Source organism: Sander lucioperca, chromosome 7, assembly GCF_008315115.2.
Source record: "Sander lucioperca isolate FBNREF2018 chromosome 7, SLUC_FBN_1.2, whole genome shotgun sequence".
Taxonomy (NCBI): domain Eukaryota; kingdom Metazoa; phylum Chordata; class Actinopteri; order Perciformes; family Percidae; genus Sander; species Sander lucioperca.
The window spans coordinates 15,445,482-15,463,791 of NC_050179.1; the positions used below are offsets into that span (position 1 = coordinate 15,445,482).

General features: G+C 42.3%; 1 protein-coding gene across 1 annotated transcript; it reads left to right on the forward strand.

Moving 5' to 3' along the window:
• Positions 1 to 1,375: 1,375 nt before the first annotated feature.
• Positions 1,376 to 17,383, forward strand: si:dkey-234i14.6. The gene is made up of 5 exons (XM_031293504.2): positions 1,376 to 2,294; positions 9,903 to 10,079; positions 12,063 to 12,272; positions 14,677 to 14,890; positions 16,107 to 17,383. Exons 1-5 carry the CDS (start codon positions 1,809 to 1,811, stop codon positions 16,283 to 16,285), a joined length of 1,266 nt encoding a protein of 421 aa, XP_031149364.1. The 5' UTR covers positions 1,376 to 1,808; the 3' UTR covers positions 16,286 to 17,383.
• Positions 17,384 to 18,310: the final 927 nt, after the last annotated feature.

The window sequence follows — 18,310 nt, forward strand, 5'->3', positions numbered from 1 at the left end:
AGCTGATTAAAAACCTGCTCTCTGTGCACCTTTTGTTCAGGCGTGTCAGAGGACGTGTGAGGGATCCACTCAGTGTCATTAACACATTCAAATCCCCAGGCTTCGTTTAAGGATGATCTCCATCGCCTCTGTGTAACTGCATATATTAGCATGCCGATGTGAAAATCAAAGCAAGAGTGCTGCTTAATTGTTTTCTAGTGTATTATGTGGTGGTACATCATGTAAGGAAGACCTGGTGAGGTAGGTGAGATACTCTCCAACGAATTTCAATTTATGTAAAAAAAAATCTACCCATAAACATGTAGAAACATAAATCTTCATGTATCTTAGAACCTTGTAGGTTTGTATACCGTCCTTTCAACTAATTCTGCATTAAGATCAAAACAACATTTCAGTTTTATAGAGTGATCATCAGTGCACCATTATGGAATATTTCAGCTTATTATGTTTCCAGGTGACAACTCTCCATTCATTTCCTGGGAAATGCCTTGTCCCTGGTTGCCTATTGCTAGCGGGTCTTAACTGTAAATAGAGCTTCAGTTCTCTTTTCATCTGGCCTGGCTGGACAGTATGATCTTTGCCAGGCACCTGCAGAGAAACCAATTACTGCTGGAGTATGTGGATTGTATGTGTGTTTGTCTTTCTCCCCCCACTTTCTCTCTGGATCCCTGGCAATATAAATGGATTTCCGCCCTTTGCTGTCATAGTCATAGATGCTGAGGCAAATGTGAACCTCCCTGTCAGTCTCCTGTGGAGGCTTTGGCTTATATCAGGAGTCACTTAGGTAAATTGATGTCATTACCACCTTCTAAGTGCAAATTTTATAAGCAGGGCTCAAATGGGGTCAGAGCATTATTTAAAATGCTAAACCTTTTTGATGAATGAGATGCATTGGGGTCATTGAAGGGTGGCAGCTATCATTACAATCCATTTTTAGCAGCAGCACCACAAAAACGGACGTTTTCATATAAACTGGCCTTGACGAGTCATTTATATAGTGAAGTATGGTCAAGTCCACTGCTTCCTTTAGTTCAGAAAGGACAAGACAGGGACAGGAAAAGGAAACAAAAGTCAAAATTGAAACCACACACAACACAGGTACAGGAGAGATTGGCGAGGATGTGAATCTTTCTACAAGCAGACCTCTGGCTTTTTTCTTAATCTCAAATCACATTCCTAAGGGAACATTGTTGTTGGAAAATAGGAGTAGATGTCTCTACACTTTGTAATCAGTCCTTTGGGATTGTGTGCGTGTGTGTGTGTGTGTGTGTGTGTGTGTGTGTGTGTGTGTGTGTGTGTGTGTGTGTGTGTGTGTGTGTGTGTCAATAGCTTCTCAGAGTAAAACCAAAGCACATTGTCCTGCCTCTGCAGTGTCCTGTTAAGCAGCTATTGGATTTTAGGAAGGGACGATCACATGCCTACAACTAGTTTTCCATTGACTTTACGAGGTCCTGCTGCTTGCAGAAATACGACGATATAAACATTTACACGAATAATGCTGATACATTAAAAAAGCTCATTTTGCGCTAAGCTCTCCAGGCACACACTGTCCTTCAGGAGAGAGAGAGAGAGAGAGAGAGAGAGAGAGAGAGAGAGAGCGCGTCTCTCTGCGTGCTACTCAACTTGCAGCTGAGGGAGCGGAGAGGACGCATGTGGCAAGTCTCGGCTGGTTGGTTTGGCTGTGTGCATGGATTTAAAGCCGGCTGCTCTCTTTTGGTGAATGCATAGATGATGAGAGGACGTTCAGCTAATTGATAAGGGAGGATACAGCTGCTGGCACACGTTACAATATAATTCCTGCGTGCGGTATGGACGGGTTGCAGGCAGAAAATGCTGGAGTTGGCGGCATCGGGGAAGACGCAGAGGAGAGGTATCGCGCTCTAGCCTATGACACTGCTCTGAGCACTTTGGTGGCAGTGGCCGTGTATGTAGTGGTGAAAGTGAGCCTGGACGGCATTAGACAGTGGCGGGCCAGGATCTCGGTGCTCATCGTGGGTTCGGGACCTGTGGGGCTGACGGCCGCGCTGGTCGCTGTCCGCTCCGGTAAGGTGCTGAAACTGACCGTGCTGGATGAGAGGTACCGGACTGTCCTGCTCTGCCGGCCCCAGCAGATCGCCCTGGATCCCCGGAGTGTGAAGTTTCTGCTGGGACTCGGGGTGGACTTTGATAACATGGAGGGCTGTTGGCACAACGAGCATTTCTTCACCAGGATAGGCGTGTTTCAGGAGTACCTGCTGAGCATCCTGGAGCAGAAGAAACAGAAGGTGGACGTCAAGGTGCAGCTGGGAACCAAGGTATAGCCTCCTCGCTGATTTTCACCTAATTAATATTAATCAGTCTGTTAGGCCTTCCTGCTACAGTGGCACCTCAAGCTTTTAACAGTCTATAATAACAGGTAGGTAGGTTCATACTCATGCTAGTCTGGCAACTAGGCTGTAAGTCCTATCTTATACAACTTCAATTTCTTCTCATGCAATTTGATCAATAATACATAGAACCCTAATCAGAAAAATATGTGATGACTTTGTAGAGAGTAGAGAGAGACTCACACTACCTCATTTTGTAATGACTTGCCTTCATATTCTGTCAAAACCTGATCCTCCCTAAGTGGCAGCAGTCAAAGAAAAGAGGCTGGTGTGTGCCTTCACTTCAGCAGGGGTCTGATAGCTATCAGTAGTGATGGTGACAGAGATGTCTGTTCCTATGTCCAATCAGAAGCAGAACAAGACTGCTCTCTGATTTAATAGCTCATTCCTTCCCTTCCTGATATTTAAGAGCCTTATGAGCCAGCTTTCCCTTAATTACTTGAAGCACCCTGAAACACAGAGGACATTTTTCTTACCAGACATCATTTTATTCATTTGTCATTGTTAGTTGTAAATGTATACTGCAGCAGACATCATCCTTACATATAAATATATATATATATATATATATATATATATATATATATGTATAAATACTGTAGATCCATTTCCTCATTTACACCAAACATACTGTAGATATACTACAATTCTCCCAAAGCTACTCATAAAACATTATAATGTCAGACTGAAAGCGGCCTCATCAGTTGAAATAATGTGTTATGTAAGCTGACCCCAAACCTGAGGAGAATTAACGCTTGTTTTTAGGTCAGTTGAAAGCGAAAGCAGAATATAGTAAACACATTCCAATCCAAATATATCATCAAAATACAATGGATTTTAAAACGTAGCCTAATCCTATTTAGATTGCAAAGGATTTAATTACAGATTTCTACAACAGATATCTTTGAGGGTATTCCTGAGTCAAATTAAATGAACTGTTGCTGTGTGTTCTGGCACGTGGCCACACATTGTGATTAATACATTATGATACAATCATGAATGTTATCCCTGTTTTATTAAAGAAGTTATGTTTATTTGTATAGCTCTCACTGTGGGCTTCATAACACACGCACGCACGCACGCACGCACACACACACACACACACACACACACACACACACACACACACACACACACACACACCAACTTAGGACAAAGAAATAACCTACTAACACAAAAACCTTGGAGGGAAGCGAAGCGTGATCAGAGTGGGCAAACAGTTATGAAATGTTCAGTGAATATTTGTGTCATTGCTGGAAACCAAAGACATAATTTTATTACTGCTCTATTAAGGTTGGGCGAGTGTCACTGTGGATGTTGTGACCCCGGCTCTGGCTAGCAGCTTCTTTCCTCCTCAGCTACAATGTCATCTCTGTTAGCTGCTGCTGTCCTCCCTGCTATCCAGTGACTCACCAACCTTTGGAAGATGGCTAGACAAGGTTAAAAGGGTCTTTGATTACAACAAACTTCAGTTTCATTTTGAGTCACTGCCAAGTTTTCCATTTCCCCTTTATTAGACAGGACATTGTGTTTGATGAACTATTTTTTTCATCCTCCTAGCCTGTCAGTGGTTTAAAGGTCTGAGAATGCAAAATGGATCTTTTAAGTTACCTGTTCTCTGCAGTCTAAATGGATTTAGCATACATCTCTTAGGCTCTGAGCCATTATAGCCCCTGTATAGCCCTTTTATTCTCTCTTTCATCCTGTTAGTCTTTCCTCAGGCTTTGTCCTGCTCTGTCTCCTCCTCTGCACAGGCAAGTATCTGGTGTTTTACTGAGGGGCAGCAATGCACACACAGGCATAATACTAAATCTCTCTGAGAGATGCACTGTTGCCAAGACAAGCACAACCTCTGGAGCCCATTTTAATGGCTTGTAAGGGTATATTACAATATAACTCACCTGTTTCTCAGATTAATAGGCAGTGGAAGGAGGGGGTGAAATCAAATATTTTGGTTAAGTAAAAGTTGTAATAATACAAATTGTAAGTACTAGGAACTTACAGGAAAGTATCAGCAGTAAAACATATTAGATTAAAAGTAAAATAATTTATTTTCAGAATCTTTAAATATTGATGCTGGAGAAGCACGTGACCAGCAGCCGCTATGGTTGCAAGAGACTGAGCTCCGCCACCCACCTCTGTATTTCACCAAATAACCAGGTCTATTACTTTTTCTTCGAAATTAATGCCTCGCAGCAACACATCGGGGCAGAACCTAAGATGCAGGAAATCATGGTATGCGAACCAGACCAATCTGATTGCGTCACATTTACAATCCAGCGGCTTCGGATGCCTGAAGGGATACAACACGAGCTGCACGCTGAACGCAATTCGGACGTGTTTATCTGCCGTGCTGCCCTGGGAGCGACCCACGGAGGGAGAGATTTTGCCTTCGCTGCAGCCGCGGAGCTGGGTGTTTTCTGGCTGGAATTAGAAGAATAGGAGGACGCGCTATATGCACGGATCACCCCACGCCGTGAGGAACCGGAGGGCGGCGGTGGGACTTTGCGTTCGATGCCGGGGCCACGACTGGAGAACTCAGCACCTGTGGACTAACGGTATTTGGGCCACTGTACCGAGTTTGACTGGAGGATGCTGTCTGTAAGTTTTGGATCCAACCGTTGAAGGGACATCTAACTGGACTGTAAGAAATGATGAATGCTGGCTACTCAGTCTACAATCTATACTTTTGAGGACAATTAATCGGGCTGAAACATGCTGAACCCTGAGGATGCGCTATGTAAGTCTATGTTTGTTAACATTTAAGCTAGACTGAAAGAACATGAGGGATACGGTCTGTTCAGCTCATAGTCTGCTTATTGTTCCAACTAGATTGGTCTGTTTTTCACATAGCTTAGTCCAGAAATTGTTCGAAGGTGTTTATAATATTGTTCATGTTTAACATAAGAATTCACTAGACCTGTTTCAATTACTTACATGGTTTAGATCCTATTTGACAAATAGAAGCTTCTCGTCATGATTGGTGACTTATCCTCGTCAACTGCTCCTCTCTCCTGTGGGGTACCCCAGGTTTGTATTCTTGGCCCCATTCTGTTTTCCTTATATATGTTGCCTTTAGGGGCTATTATAGGAAAACATAACCTGTCTTTTCATTGTTATGCAGATGATTTACAAATTTATTTGCCTATGAAACCGAATGACAGTGTCGCACTAGACTCCCTGCTTAGCTGTATTAATGATATTAAGTTGTGGCTTTCACAAAACTTTCTTCATTTGAATGAAGCTAAAAGTGAGTGTATCGTCTTTAGTACTTCAGGTATGCCAAACTGTCCAGCTGTGAGTTTGGGAGCCCTGGCTTCATACCTTAAGCCAGCTGTCAAAAATCTGGGGGTTACTTTTGATTGCAACATGAAATTTGATAAGCAAATCAGCAATGTTGTTAGAATGAGCTTTTTCCAGCTTCGTCTACTGGCTAAAGTTAAACCCTTCCTTAATAGGCATGATCTAGAAAAGGCGATTCATGCTTTTATTAGTTCAAGGTTGGATTACTGTAATGCTCTCTATGTTGGTCTGAATCAGACCTCCATCTCACGACTTCAACTTGTACAAAATGCTGCTGCTCGCTTTTTAACTAACACATCTAGACACGCACATTTTACTCCTGTTCTCTACACCCTTCATTGGCTCCCTGTGCGTTTTAGAATCGTTTTTGTTTGTTTTCAAGGCCTTAAACGGAGTATTTGTCCGAGATCTTAACCCTGCATGAGCATAACCGGTCCTTGCGGTCCTCAAATCAGCTGGTTTTAGAAGTCCCAAGGTCAAAGTACAAACGTTGGGGTGATCAGGCTTTTGCAGTTGCTGCCCCGAGACTCTGGAACAAATTACCCCCTGAAATTTGGACGACTACAGATGTAGCACTTTTTAGGTCTAAACTCAAAACTTATCTGTTTAGAAAGGCTTTTAATACATAGTAGTGGTGTGACAATTTCCTTCTCCTATTTATATGCAACCTCTTCTGACTTTATTGTTTCTATGTGTCATTCTTTTTATTGTATATGTTACATGATGTGTGTTTTAGTCTTGATTCTGATGTTAAGCACTTTGGATACCTGTTGGTTACTGTAAAGTGCTATATAAATAAATGTTGATTGATTGTTGATTGATTGATAATATTGTTCATGTTTAACATAAGAATTCACTAGACCTGTTTCAATTAACCTGTGGAGGTGTAGTTTTGAGCTGGAATTTTGCGCAAACTGCGTTTGATGTGGTCACGCATCTTACAAATAGGGGAGAGGGTCTGCGGTCTCAGAGGATTAGGGGAATTATTTTACTTTTTATGTTTTTGTCACACCTTACTCAGAGCTAACAGTTCACCCTTTGCTACAGATTTGTCAGCAAAATCCGGTAGGGTACTCGAGACATGTATACGTGTAAATTTTAGTCCACCCCGACCAATCAGGTTTTATACCCAAGCGTCATACTGCAGACAATATACATAGACTATTTCATGTAATAGAAGAAGCCAAAAACCTTCCAACAACGGCAGCAGTTTTATCAGTGGAAGTGGAAAAGGCTTTTGACCGCCTAGAGTGGAACTACTAGTAATGGAGAGGCTTGGTTTGGGGACCAAATTCATTGACGTGGTGCGAATCCCACGGCCATAGTCTCAACCAATGGACTGCACTCTCAGCCGTTTCCCATTAAAGGGATATTTCACCATTGGAAAGATAAATATATCTTTAAATTGGGTCACTTATGTAGTAGAAATGTGATTGGTGGCTTCTAGGCCGAGAAAAGATTGATTATATGTTGTGCTCCAGTGAGCTTAAGACAATGTTTCACACGATAGCAATAGAACCAGCAATTATGTCTGATCACAATGCGCTTATAACCACATTCCGTTGTGATATGTTAGGAGAAAGATCTAGGAGATGGCAATTTAATAATTTCCTTTCTCCAGAACACAGATTTTGATACAGAATTTAGAACCAAACTGGCTGAATTTATATCAATTAATACCGACTCAGTTTCTGACCATGCATATATATGGAAAGCAACTAAAGGATTTATTAGAGATTTTACATCCTCCTTTGTGGCCAATTTGAAGAGGAAAAGAGAGGCAAGGATAGCGGAGTTGGAAGAATGCTGTAAATCGTTAGAGCAGTCTCTTAAGACTTGTTTTTCTAAATCTACGCAAACTCTTCTAGACACAAGTCGAACAGAGCTGAATGATCTGCTAAGAAGGAGAGCTGAGTTCATAATGCACAGAGTGAGGCAAAATTACTATTTTAATGGCTGTAAACCAAGCAAATTGCTTGCTCTGAAATTAAAACAAAGCGAATCCAGAGCTACTATCAACAGCATCCGCACAGACCGAGTTATCTCAACGAATCCTAAAGATATCACCGCCACTTTTCAGTCCTTTTGCTCAAAGTTGTATGAGTCCTCCTGCAACCCGGATCCAAGACAGTGCCAGAAGTTCCTAAAAGAACTAAACTTGCCTCTTCTCGACCCAGAAGAGGCAGAAGAACTGGGTCAACCGATAACCTTAGAGGAACTTAAATCAGCATTAAAAACAGTTAAAAAAGGGAAAACACCCGGGTTGGATGGAATTCCATCAGAACTTCTTCTACAGTATTTTGACATATTAGGACCTACCATTTTACAAGCTTTAACTTCAGCCATAGAGAAGGGTACTTTCTACCAACAAACCAACACCGCGCTGATTTCCGTTATGCCAAAGAAGGGTAAAGATCCTACGGATTGCTCAAATAACAGGCCCATCAGCCTCATCGGGACTGATATTAAGCTTTATTCCAAAGTCCTGGCTCTCCGCTTAGAGTGCTTTATCGAGAAGCTAGTCCACCCCGACCAATCAGGTGTTATACCCAAGCGTCATGCTGCTGACAATATACATAGACTATTTCATGTAATAGAAGAAGTCAAAAACCTTCCAACAACGGCAGCAGTTTTATCAGTGGACGTGGAAAAGGCTTTTGCCCGCCTAGAGTGGAACTACTTGTGGCAAGTAATGGAGAGGCTTGGTTTGGGGGCCAAATTCATTGACATGGTGCGTACTTTATATGCGAATCCCACGGCCATAGTCTCAACCAATGGATTGCACTCTCAGCCGTTTCCATTAAAGGGATATGTCACCGTTAGAAAGATACATATATCTTTAAATTGGGTCACTTATGTAGTAGAAATGTGATTGGTGGCTTCTAGGCTGAGAAAAGCCAGAAAAGTGTGTTTTATTGTCATTTCAACCATATACACGAAACAACGTTTCACCGTGGCTCAAGTGGTGTTACACATTTAAAATATATAAAAATGACATTATATAAAAATGACATACGAAACAGGCTACATTTAGTGCACACATTATAGGCTCCGTAAAGTTCAGCTAACATATAGCTACTAGCATTAGCGCTTGGTGGGCTGTAAATACCGAGTATAAACACAGCCGTAAATTTGCGTGTAATGTAGAATGGTCGGCATTTACCAGTCACAAACTCCACCAGCAGTTAGCAGTTAGTTGGATACAAGCACCCCATTTCTGCACCAGGCAGTCCGTGTTAACACAGCCCACCTCGACTAGTCTTACCTGGCGACAGAGCAGCCGGCCTGGTAGCTGGATAGTCCGATACAGCAATGTTTCCACAACAACAAAAACACAGCAGTCTCTGAACTCGTGTTGGGAGTTTCGTTGAAGTTGGATGTAGTCCAGCTTGTTGTCTAATGAGCGGACACTTGCAAGCAGGATTGATGGAACAGGTGGCCGGCTAGCATTAGCTTTCCACCGGCAAACTCGTTCAACATTTACCGCTGATGATGTCCCTTTACCGGCCAGAGGCATCGAGCAACACCGCTGGTCTCCACAACAGGCGGGCGAAGCTGTGACGAGTATTCTGTCTGTAATAAAGTGTCCTGCATATTCTCCGATCTGTAGCAATGTATCCCGGTGGTACACGTGTGCGGTAGTTTGAATGCACATAATTGTTGTTTTAAAATTTCCTTCGGGATGAATAAATCTATCTATATATCTATCTATCTAAAGTTTTCTGCTGAGAAGCCAGTAGCGAAGATTCAAGATGGCTGACGCTCGTTTTGGTTCGGGAATCTTCGTGTAAAGACGACAGTCCAACCCCCTATGGGCGGGTTGAAAACATGCGGAAGTAGCTCCTGCTACTGGCTGTAGCTCCTACTACTGGCTGTAGCTGTAGATGCAAAAATCATTGTTTTTTCCAGACCCACAATGCAGGGATCTCTGGTATCAGGGGGACATGAGGGAGGGAAGCACGGTCATTCAAAAATACTATCGTGTTTCTACTGATACAAAGCTTAATGCTAAATTGGTGAAGTATCCCTTTAAGCGGGGCCCGCGACAGGGATGTCTATCCCCCATGCTCCCCCATTGGTCTAACTTGCCCTTGTCAGCATTGAAAAACATAAAATGTGCATATTTTATGCAAAACTTGAATATTTTACAATATGAAGCTAAGATAATGTAAATGAAATTTTAATATCCAATGAACAGTTGTTTGTTTGTTTTCTGGTTAATTCTCGTTTCAGTTTACGGAGGAATACCTGCGGCGGATCCCACGGAATGAGTGGCCACGTGTGATTGTGGTGGCTGATGGGTCATGTGGCGACTCCTGCTCGGTGCTGGGCATCAGCTCTGACTACACTGTGGAGTCCTGCCATGCCTATGGAGCTAATGCAACTATAGAAAGACTAGACCAGAGACAGGTCAGGAGCCATACACACACACACACGCATGCACATGCACATGCACGTGCACATGCACACACACACACACACACACACACACACACACACACACACACACACACACACACACACACACACACACACACACACACACACACACACACACACACACACACACACACACACACACACACACACAATCTGTACACATACATGGACAGACGCACTAATGGATGTGTTCACTCATGTGCACACACTGAGGCAATAAAAAACAGGTTGCTGTTTGTGTTAAGAATGAAGGCAGTAGAGACAGGATATTGCACGATATTACAGTTTATAGAAGGCGACTTTATTTGTCCTCATAAAGCTGAGTTGAACAAACAGTGATGTGGACCTGCCAATATCAGCTGAACACAATATCTGACTCCCATATTAACACCCAGATTACAGCCGACAGTTGGATCTCGTCACCATAAACATTGTCCCTATTTTGAGTTACTCATTGAATTTGATAAGAGCAGCTGTTCTGATGGAGGTAGGTGGCAATTCGTTACGCCTCCCTGGCCAGACTCCTAATCTGTTCCCTGCCAGATGAATATGAATCAAGAGGTCAAACCATCAGCTGCAATGTTTTTCACGCGTCAAAGGTTACTTGACATTATGTAAGCAGATGGTTCCTTGAATGATGATTCAGTGAGGTTACCAAGAGTCAGCCCATAAAATACTGAATAGATTAATATTGAACACCTCCACAGAGTAACATTTATTTAATTAGGTCGTTCTTTGACTGTGTTATATAAAATGCCAACACCTCCTCATACCTAAACAACATTATAGGTTGATTTTCAAAGACTCCCCAAATGACACGTGATCATTCTACTTAAAGCCACACGCTGGCGGTTTAATCATTTAACAGTTCTATTTAACGAAACAGGTGCAGTTGTTGTAGTAAACACGTAGTTAACGCTATGAAACAGAACTAGTTTAGTTTAGGCAAGAAAAAGTACTTAGTAAGGGTAAGTAAAACATCAGGAATTGGCTTAAAATGAGTCACGTAAAACTACTAAAATGAGGATGTAACGTTATGGACGATGGTCTGAAATGGCAGATTAAGAAATAAAGACAATGAGAAATGTGTTATATTTGGAATATGGTGCAGCAGAGACAGACGACCAGCCTTTGGGGCCTTATTCAGGCAGAAGTATTGTTCAGACAGACTGATTAAAACAAATCACATCCCTGCTGGTCCACTGAGGTGGAGGCATTGAAAAGACAAGCTTTTTACAGAAGTAGTCTGCTCCTTATCCTGCACAGATCTCCAGACATTAGCCATTGTTGATAATCGTATTGTTCATAGAAATTGACTTGTGTAGAGGAAAGGTTTATGATTATATAGAGTGCCAATTTGTACAAAAGAGAGAATTAGTTTGGAGAGAAAAAATAAACAGGGTGAGGTAAAAAAGCTTCCAGCCTAGTATTGTCTAATATCTGAACACAATCATAGTCTCCCTTGCTATTTTATGCCACCATAACCATTCATGTCACGTTCCCTTTAGTAGCTGTTTGTCTGCCTTTTATTGGCCCCTTTTCTCACTGGCTGTTTCCTGTAGTGATTGAATTTACCTCCCAGGATATGACCTGGTTGTCCCCACCATCTCTTCCATCCCCTCGCAGTCGCTGCTCTGTTCGCTCTCTCTCTCCCTTGGTTGTGCTAAATGCTGCCGGATCCCACTTGGCTGGTTTATTTCATTGAAAAGAAAATTGATCAATTCTTGCTTGAGGGAAAATGGAGAGTCACTACCAGATTGAACCACTGAATAGCCCCACATGCAGACATGGTTTATGTCTTTTCACCACATAAACATCATAGGGTGCATGTTAAGAATTAGATTTACTAGTAAGCAGATATATTGTTAATGTCAAAATGATGATATCAAATATGACACTAAGCTCATTGCTGGTCCTTTTTTTCCCCTTTCTCTCTCTCTCTCTTAACTGCAGGTACCCACTCCTGAGATCCGTGCCCACAGCCTCTACTTCGACCTGTCCGCTTACGGAGTGGAGGCCCCCCGAGAGCACCGAAATGCCACGGCTAAACCTGGCTTCCACGTGAAGATCTATGGCACCTTCAGAAATCGCTACATGGCCCTCGCCTGCCCCGCCTCTGACACAAAGATGGTTCGCTTCCTCAGGCACACAGCCAACTCCTCTGTGAGAAGCCTCTTTTGATCAAATCTTTTTTCTGAGCTTTGTTTAGTACTTGTTGTTGTTGACTCTAGTTGTAAAGAATATGCAGCTGCATTTCCATGTTAATGCCAGGGAAAGACAGATAATAATAACTCTGGCCACAGCGCAGTGTTGCCTTCTCTAGCTACTTATTCCTCGCCTTTTATTCAGCAAATGGACTTTGTGCACTACTGTGATAGTTCATTAGTTTCTGTATGTGGGTGTATGTTTGTGGGTGTGTGAGTGTTAAAGTGCCCATATTATGAAAAAATCACTTTCTGGGATTTGGGGTGTTATGTTGTGTCTCTGGTGCTTCCACACATGTTTAGAGTGAGATACGGTTTCTGATTGTGTCCTGTCTTCAGTCTCTGGGTGAGCTGTTCAAAATCGGCACGGCTTGTGACGTCACAAGCCAAAACGAGCAGGCTAACCGCAACCATTAGCTCGTAGCGTTAGCATGCTAACGCTAATGCTAACGCTAGCATGCTACCTCGTTCTCAGTAGCAAAGCACTGCTACAACACACAAGTTCACCATAATCTACAAAAGAACTACTTACATGTGCGCCCTCATTTAGAAGTCTCCCAGCTAATCCTGCCTTGTAACTGACCGAAGTCAGCCTTTCTTTTACTGTCTATGGAGCTAGCTAGCTGACATGATCTACATCTGAGCTACTGGGCATGTGCAGTGCAATCAAAGATAGTACAGAAGAAGAAGAAGAAAAGAGGTCTCACTCTGTAGCTAAAACAGAGACCAGGTGAAAAGAGGATCTGCAGCAGTGAGAGAGAGCGGTGCAGTACAACAAAAACATGGTGTTTTTTGAAAATTAAACCATGTAAACCTATTCTGGTACAACCTTAAAATACAATTATGAACCTGAAAATGAGCATAATATGGCTGCTTTAAAGTGCTCATATTATGAAAAAATCACTTTTTCTGGGATTTAGGGTGTTATGTTGTGTCTCTGGTGCTTCCACACACATACAAACTTTGAAAAAAATCCACCCATGCTGTTTAGAGTGAGATACGGTTTCTGAATGTGTCCTGTCTTCAGTCTCTGGGTGAGCTGTTCAAAATCGGCACGGCTTGTGACGTCACAAGCCGAAACGAGCAGGCTAACCGCAACCATTAGCTCGTAGCGTTAGCATGCTAACGCTATAGCTAACGCTAGCATGCTAACGCTAGCATGCTACATCGTTCTCAATAGCAAAGCACTGCTACAACACACACAAGTTCACCATAATCTACAAAAGAACTACTTACATGTGCGCCCTCATTTAGAAGTCTCGCAGCTAATCCTGCCTTGTAACTGTAACTGTAACGAAGTTGTAGAAACAGCCTTTCTTTTACTGTCTATGGAGCTAGCTAGCTGACATGATCTACATCTGAGCTACTGGGCATGTGCAGTGCAATCAAAGATAGTACAGAAGAAGAAGAAGAAGAAAAGAGGTCTCACTCTGTAGCTAAAACAGAGACCAGCTGAAAAGAGGATCTGCAGCAGTGAGAGAGAGCACTGCAGTACAACACAAATATGGTGTTTTTTGAAAATTAAACCATGTAAACCTATTCTGGTACAACATTAAAATACAATTATGAACATGAAAATGAGCATAATATGGCTGCTTTAAAGTCTGTGGATGTGTTTGAGAGAAAGTGTGTGTGTGTGTGTGTGTGTGTGTGTGTGTGTGTGTGTGTGTGTGTGTGTGTGCGCGCATGTGTGTGTGTTTTTAAAGGCCATCTGTACCCTGCTGTTACACATCAGTGAATAAATTGTTTGTTCCTGTGCTCAACAACAGACTGTGGATGCATTTACTACCGCTGGGCAATCAGTGTTTTATTTATACTCTCTTCATGTCAGCAACTGCTCTGGTCATGCGTAGCTTGTAGCCGCAGTGTGTAGTACACCCACAGGTAGCAAGACCATCCTTGGAGTGCTTGTTGCTATGTGGGTGGCCATTCATATCCACTGTTACTTGGTAACAGATGACTGTGCAAGTATGCGTCCAAGAAGAGCAGAGTTTAGCAGGGAGAAAGAACAACAATGGTGGAGAGAGGCTTGTCACTCAGTGCCCACAATTACAGTGGAATCAATGAGAAGGAACACAGCAGCTTTTCTTCTTCAGTGTTCATGCATCAACATAAAATGTAGTGCTTTTGTGAGTCACAGTTGCGTTGGTACAGATAGAAGAAAGGATGCAACAAAACCTGTTACTTCAGAAGTTTGACTTGTTCTTAACCTGCAGTAAACTGTTAAAAGACCAAGTTTGAATTAGGGCTGGAACTAATAATTGTCATTATTGATTAATTAATTACAAGAAGATGAGGTTAAAAGTTAGAGAAGTGGACCTATGATGATGCTACAAATGATCCGTCTCTGTTTTGCTGCCCAGATCATGAAGAACATTTTCCACCAGTCCTTCAATGTCTATAAGACGGACATAGAGCCCCGTCTCAACGACGTGACGCTCCACCACATGCAGTGCAGCCGCCGTCTTTTTGAGATTCAGTTATCACACCGACGCATCAGTGCTGCCTACATAGAGGGGGACAATGTGGCAGTCACTGTGGAGGGGGAGGCGGCACGCGTCCTCAACTTCGACACAGGTACACATGTCTATAAAACACACGTTATTTCATTGCTGAGAATAAGAATGAGGATTTGCCCTAAACACAGTACAAAATTCCAATATGTGCAATCTTTTCTATCCTCAAAGTATTGCTGAAGGTGAGAACATCAAGGAGGAGGCATTGCCCTTTGAATGAATGAGACAAAGTGAGAAAGAGCGAGATGGGAATAAAAAGAGATGCAAGGACAGGATAAATTATATTTTATGCGTGCAGTATGTGTGTGTGTGACTCATGGGTGCACTCAATGGTCTTTCAGCTAACACATATCTGGTTTTGTCTCCATGCTGCTCTATTTATGTGCCGCTGCTTTCTTTTCATTTAAAGGCCCAGTGTGTAATGTGTTTAGTTGTTCATTATCAAAATCTGTGTTGCCGTGTTATTTCTTTTGGCTTGAAATTTTACATTTGCATTCGCATGAACTGGGGTAGACGCTGCATATTCATGCGGCATCTTGAAATACGTTAACCGGTAAGGGACATACAGGACATACTGCTCCGCCTTTCGCGTTTTCGCTGTCACATGATAAACTCACAGGTGCTGCTAATGCGGCTAATGGGTATCATCGCGCCCCGGCAAGTTTGAAGAAGGAAACATGGAGGACCACACGTATTCAAATTTCAGGAACAGGAGTCTTCTTCTTCGCCCAGAAAAAAGAAAAAGGATATTGAAAAGAGCAAGAGACCGGCTTTTTGAAGCATGAAGGCCACCGTAGCTGTAATACGTACTTTGAACTGCGTGGTGCGAGAGAGTTGATTGTGATATATGATCTCAACGCTAGATGGGAGAAATTCCTACACATTGGACCTTCAAAGCAACACCAAAGCACTTTTCCTCTTCGGTCCTCCTACAGGTTAGAAGCGGAATTGTCCATTACCACTGTCGTATGTCTCATTCGAATTACAGATCCGCTACCCGATCTGGCAAACTTGCATAGTGTGGTTATAGCCGATCGAGGGCTGCAAAGCGAATGCAGAAGTGCCGTTCACCCTGTTACGAGTTGATGAACCACTGAAACGATTTTGGAAACATTATTTTAAGGTACAAATAAATCTTTGGTGTTGCTTTAAGCCATACACTTTAGGGCTGCAGTATTCTTGTTATCATTAGATAGATTTTATTTGATACTTGTATGATGTCTGTGATTTATATTTTCCCTGTCCTTTCCCTCTTCATCCTCCTCTTCATCCTCCAGGTTGTGGGGTGAATCTAGGTATGCGGGGTCTGGAGTCCATGGGGACGTTCATTTACCGGACAGCCACCGCCGTGGACCAGAATGATATTCTAGAGGCACTGTCGGCTAAGATGCAACACTCAAGACAGGTGGCTGAGACCTTCAAGCTGACAGACCTGGCTCAATCAATGTATGAATGAAACACGATGCCGACCTGGTGAATGCATAATGCCACCGAGTGGAAAGTGGGGGTGGATTATTTGTTTTTACAATAAGAGCTGTGAACAGATGGATAATGGACGTAAACATGTAAGTCTTTGTGACATAGAGTGAGTGGATCTACAGTATTAGTAATGGACGGAGCGAGAATAGCCAATGCCACATTTGGTACAATACTTTTGAAGCTGTTCTGATTTTCAGGTTGCAAAGCTTGTCAACACAGAAAACTGTGGCAGAAAGAGATATCATCTGTGACTGTTGCAATGAAACAATATGACTACTAATGCACTGCACCTTGGATTTGGATACCTCTGTAAAGTGTGAGAATGTAGGGGAAAGAAATCTAGCCTGAAGAGGTTAGGAGTAGTTGGAATAAATGAAAACTCTGACCTTATTATTTTCATCACTATTGTCTTCTCCTGTTTTTTAAGGGGGAAAAATTGACTGGATTTCCAAAATCTTTGTTCTTTGATTGTGCTCTCTGGACATCAATGGTGCTTGGGGAAATGAGCAAAATGGAGAGAACTTAAGATGTGTATTGTGCCGTAGCAACATCAGCTAGAACTGAATAACGTAGAAAACTGTCATTGTCCTTGTAGAATCAGATGAAACCCAAAGTGTAATTATCAAGCTTTTGAGTTTGTTTGAAATCGTTTTGGTAATTGTGGTGATGGCGTTCTAATGTATAGATTGGCCAATTTTGTGTGCAGCCTTGTAAATCAAGATTGTTGGTGTATTTCAAATCAGTCCCTGCAGGATTCACGATGTCGCAACAATTCACGCGAATTCAACCAATCACCGTGAATTCGGTGTGACTCGCAATTTTGACCAATCATCGCAACTTTATCGCAAATTTGATCAAAAACTGGAGTTTCCCATGATTTCAACCAATCACAGCAGTCCCACGTGCCAGACTTTGTATCAGTATGTGACTCTGAGAGCCAATGACCAAGCGGGAGTGAGAACGGGTTGACGTAACACACGTACGTCACCAAATTCATTTCCGTTTCAGATATGAAGACGAGACGTGTGTGACTCGAACATCTCACATTTACCAACAACACGTACAGCGAAAGACAAAACAAAACAAAATATTTATGACCGTCCTGCCAACCTGTATATGTACATCAATGTGTGCTGTAACAATTTTTAGCTGCTGCTGTTTCAATCCTGTCAGCTCTCTGCAGCGGGCGGGGCTGCTGCTCAGTTCCCCCCATGACTGACATGCGCACACACACAAACACACACGGTGGATGCAGGAAAAACCGGAGATGAGACGTACAGGATGACCTAAATTGAGGACAGCTACGCTCGTTATTGTAAGTGCAATGATAAGTTAAAGTCCAATAAGTAGTTTATCAAACCGAATGTGAGTCCCAGCCCAGGCCAGGATAGGAAATTAACAATGTAAAGATCAACAAGCCATTGACAGATATGTTCAAATTTGATTCATTCAATAAATTATTATTTTTTTGTCTTAAATCCACCAGCCATTTTCATATTATACCAACATTTGCAGCATCCTGAGCCTTTTTGGTAAGGTTACTAGGAAAACCCAGCCCAGAGTAGTTTTATTCTCCCTGAAACATGTTTCCTTTGTATTTTTAAAGAAGTATACCAAAAAAAATCGCAACTTTGGTTTGCAATTTTTACTGTCTCTCGCAACTTCATTGCAACAAAAATACAGAAGACATCACAACTTTTGTCGCAATGTTTTACAAAAGCTCCCGCAAAATCAGGCATTTTGGGCCGCAACAATCTCAAAAAAAGGCTGCGAAATCCTGGAGGGACTGGCTGCAACCATACTACGGGTCAACTGTTTTATCAAAAATCATTTTGCTGGGGTGGTGTCACATTTACCTTACCTTTTTGTATTTTGCTCCAGGTGATCTAAGGGGCTCAAGTATCATCCTTAAAAGTATGAATATGAATTCAGATGAAGGAGAGTATCCCAGGTTGAAATGAAGTGCTCTTAATTGAATTAAAAAATGTAATAGATATTCAAA

Bases quoted from the DNA above. Each gene is read 5' to 3' on its own strand.
- si:dkey-234i14.6 (XM_031293504.2), top strand. From the start codon at position 1,809: ATGGACGGGTTGCAGGCAGAAAATGCTGGAGTTGGCGGCATCGGGGAA. The intron at 10,080-12,062 runs GTCAGGAGCCAT...TCTTAACTGCAG, and splicing joins AAAGACTAGACCAGAGACAG to GTACCCACTCCTGAGATCCG. The intron at 12,273-14,676 runs GTGAGAAGCCTC...TTTGCTGCCCAG, and splicing joins GGCACACAGCCAACTCCTCT to ATCATGAAGAACATTTTCCA.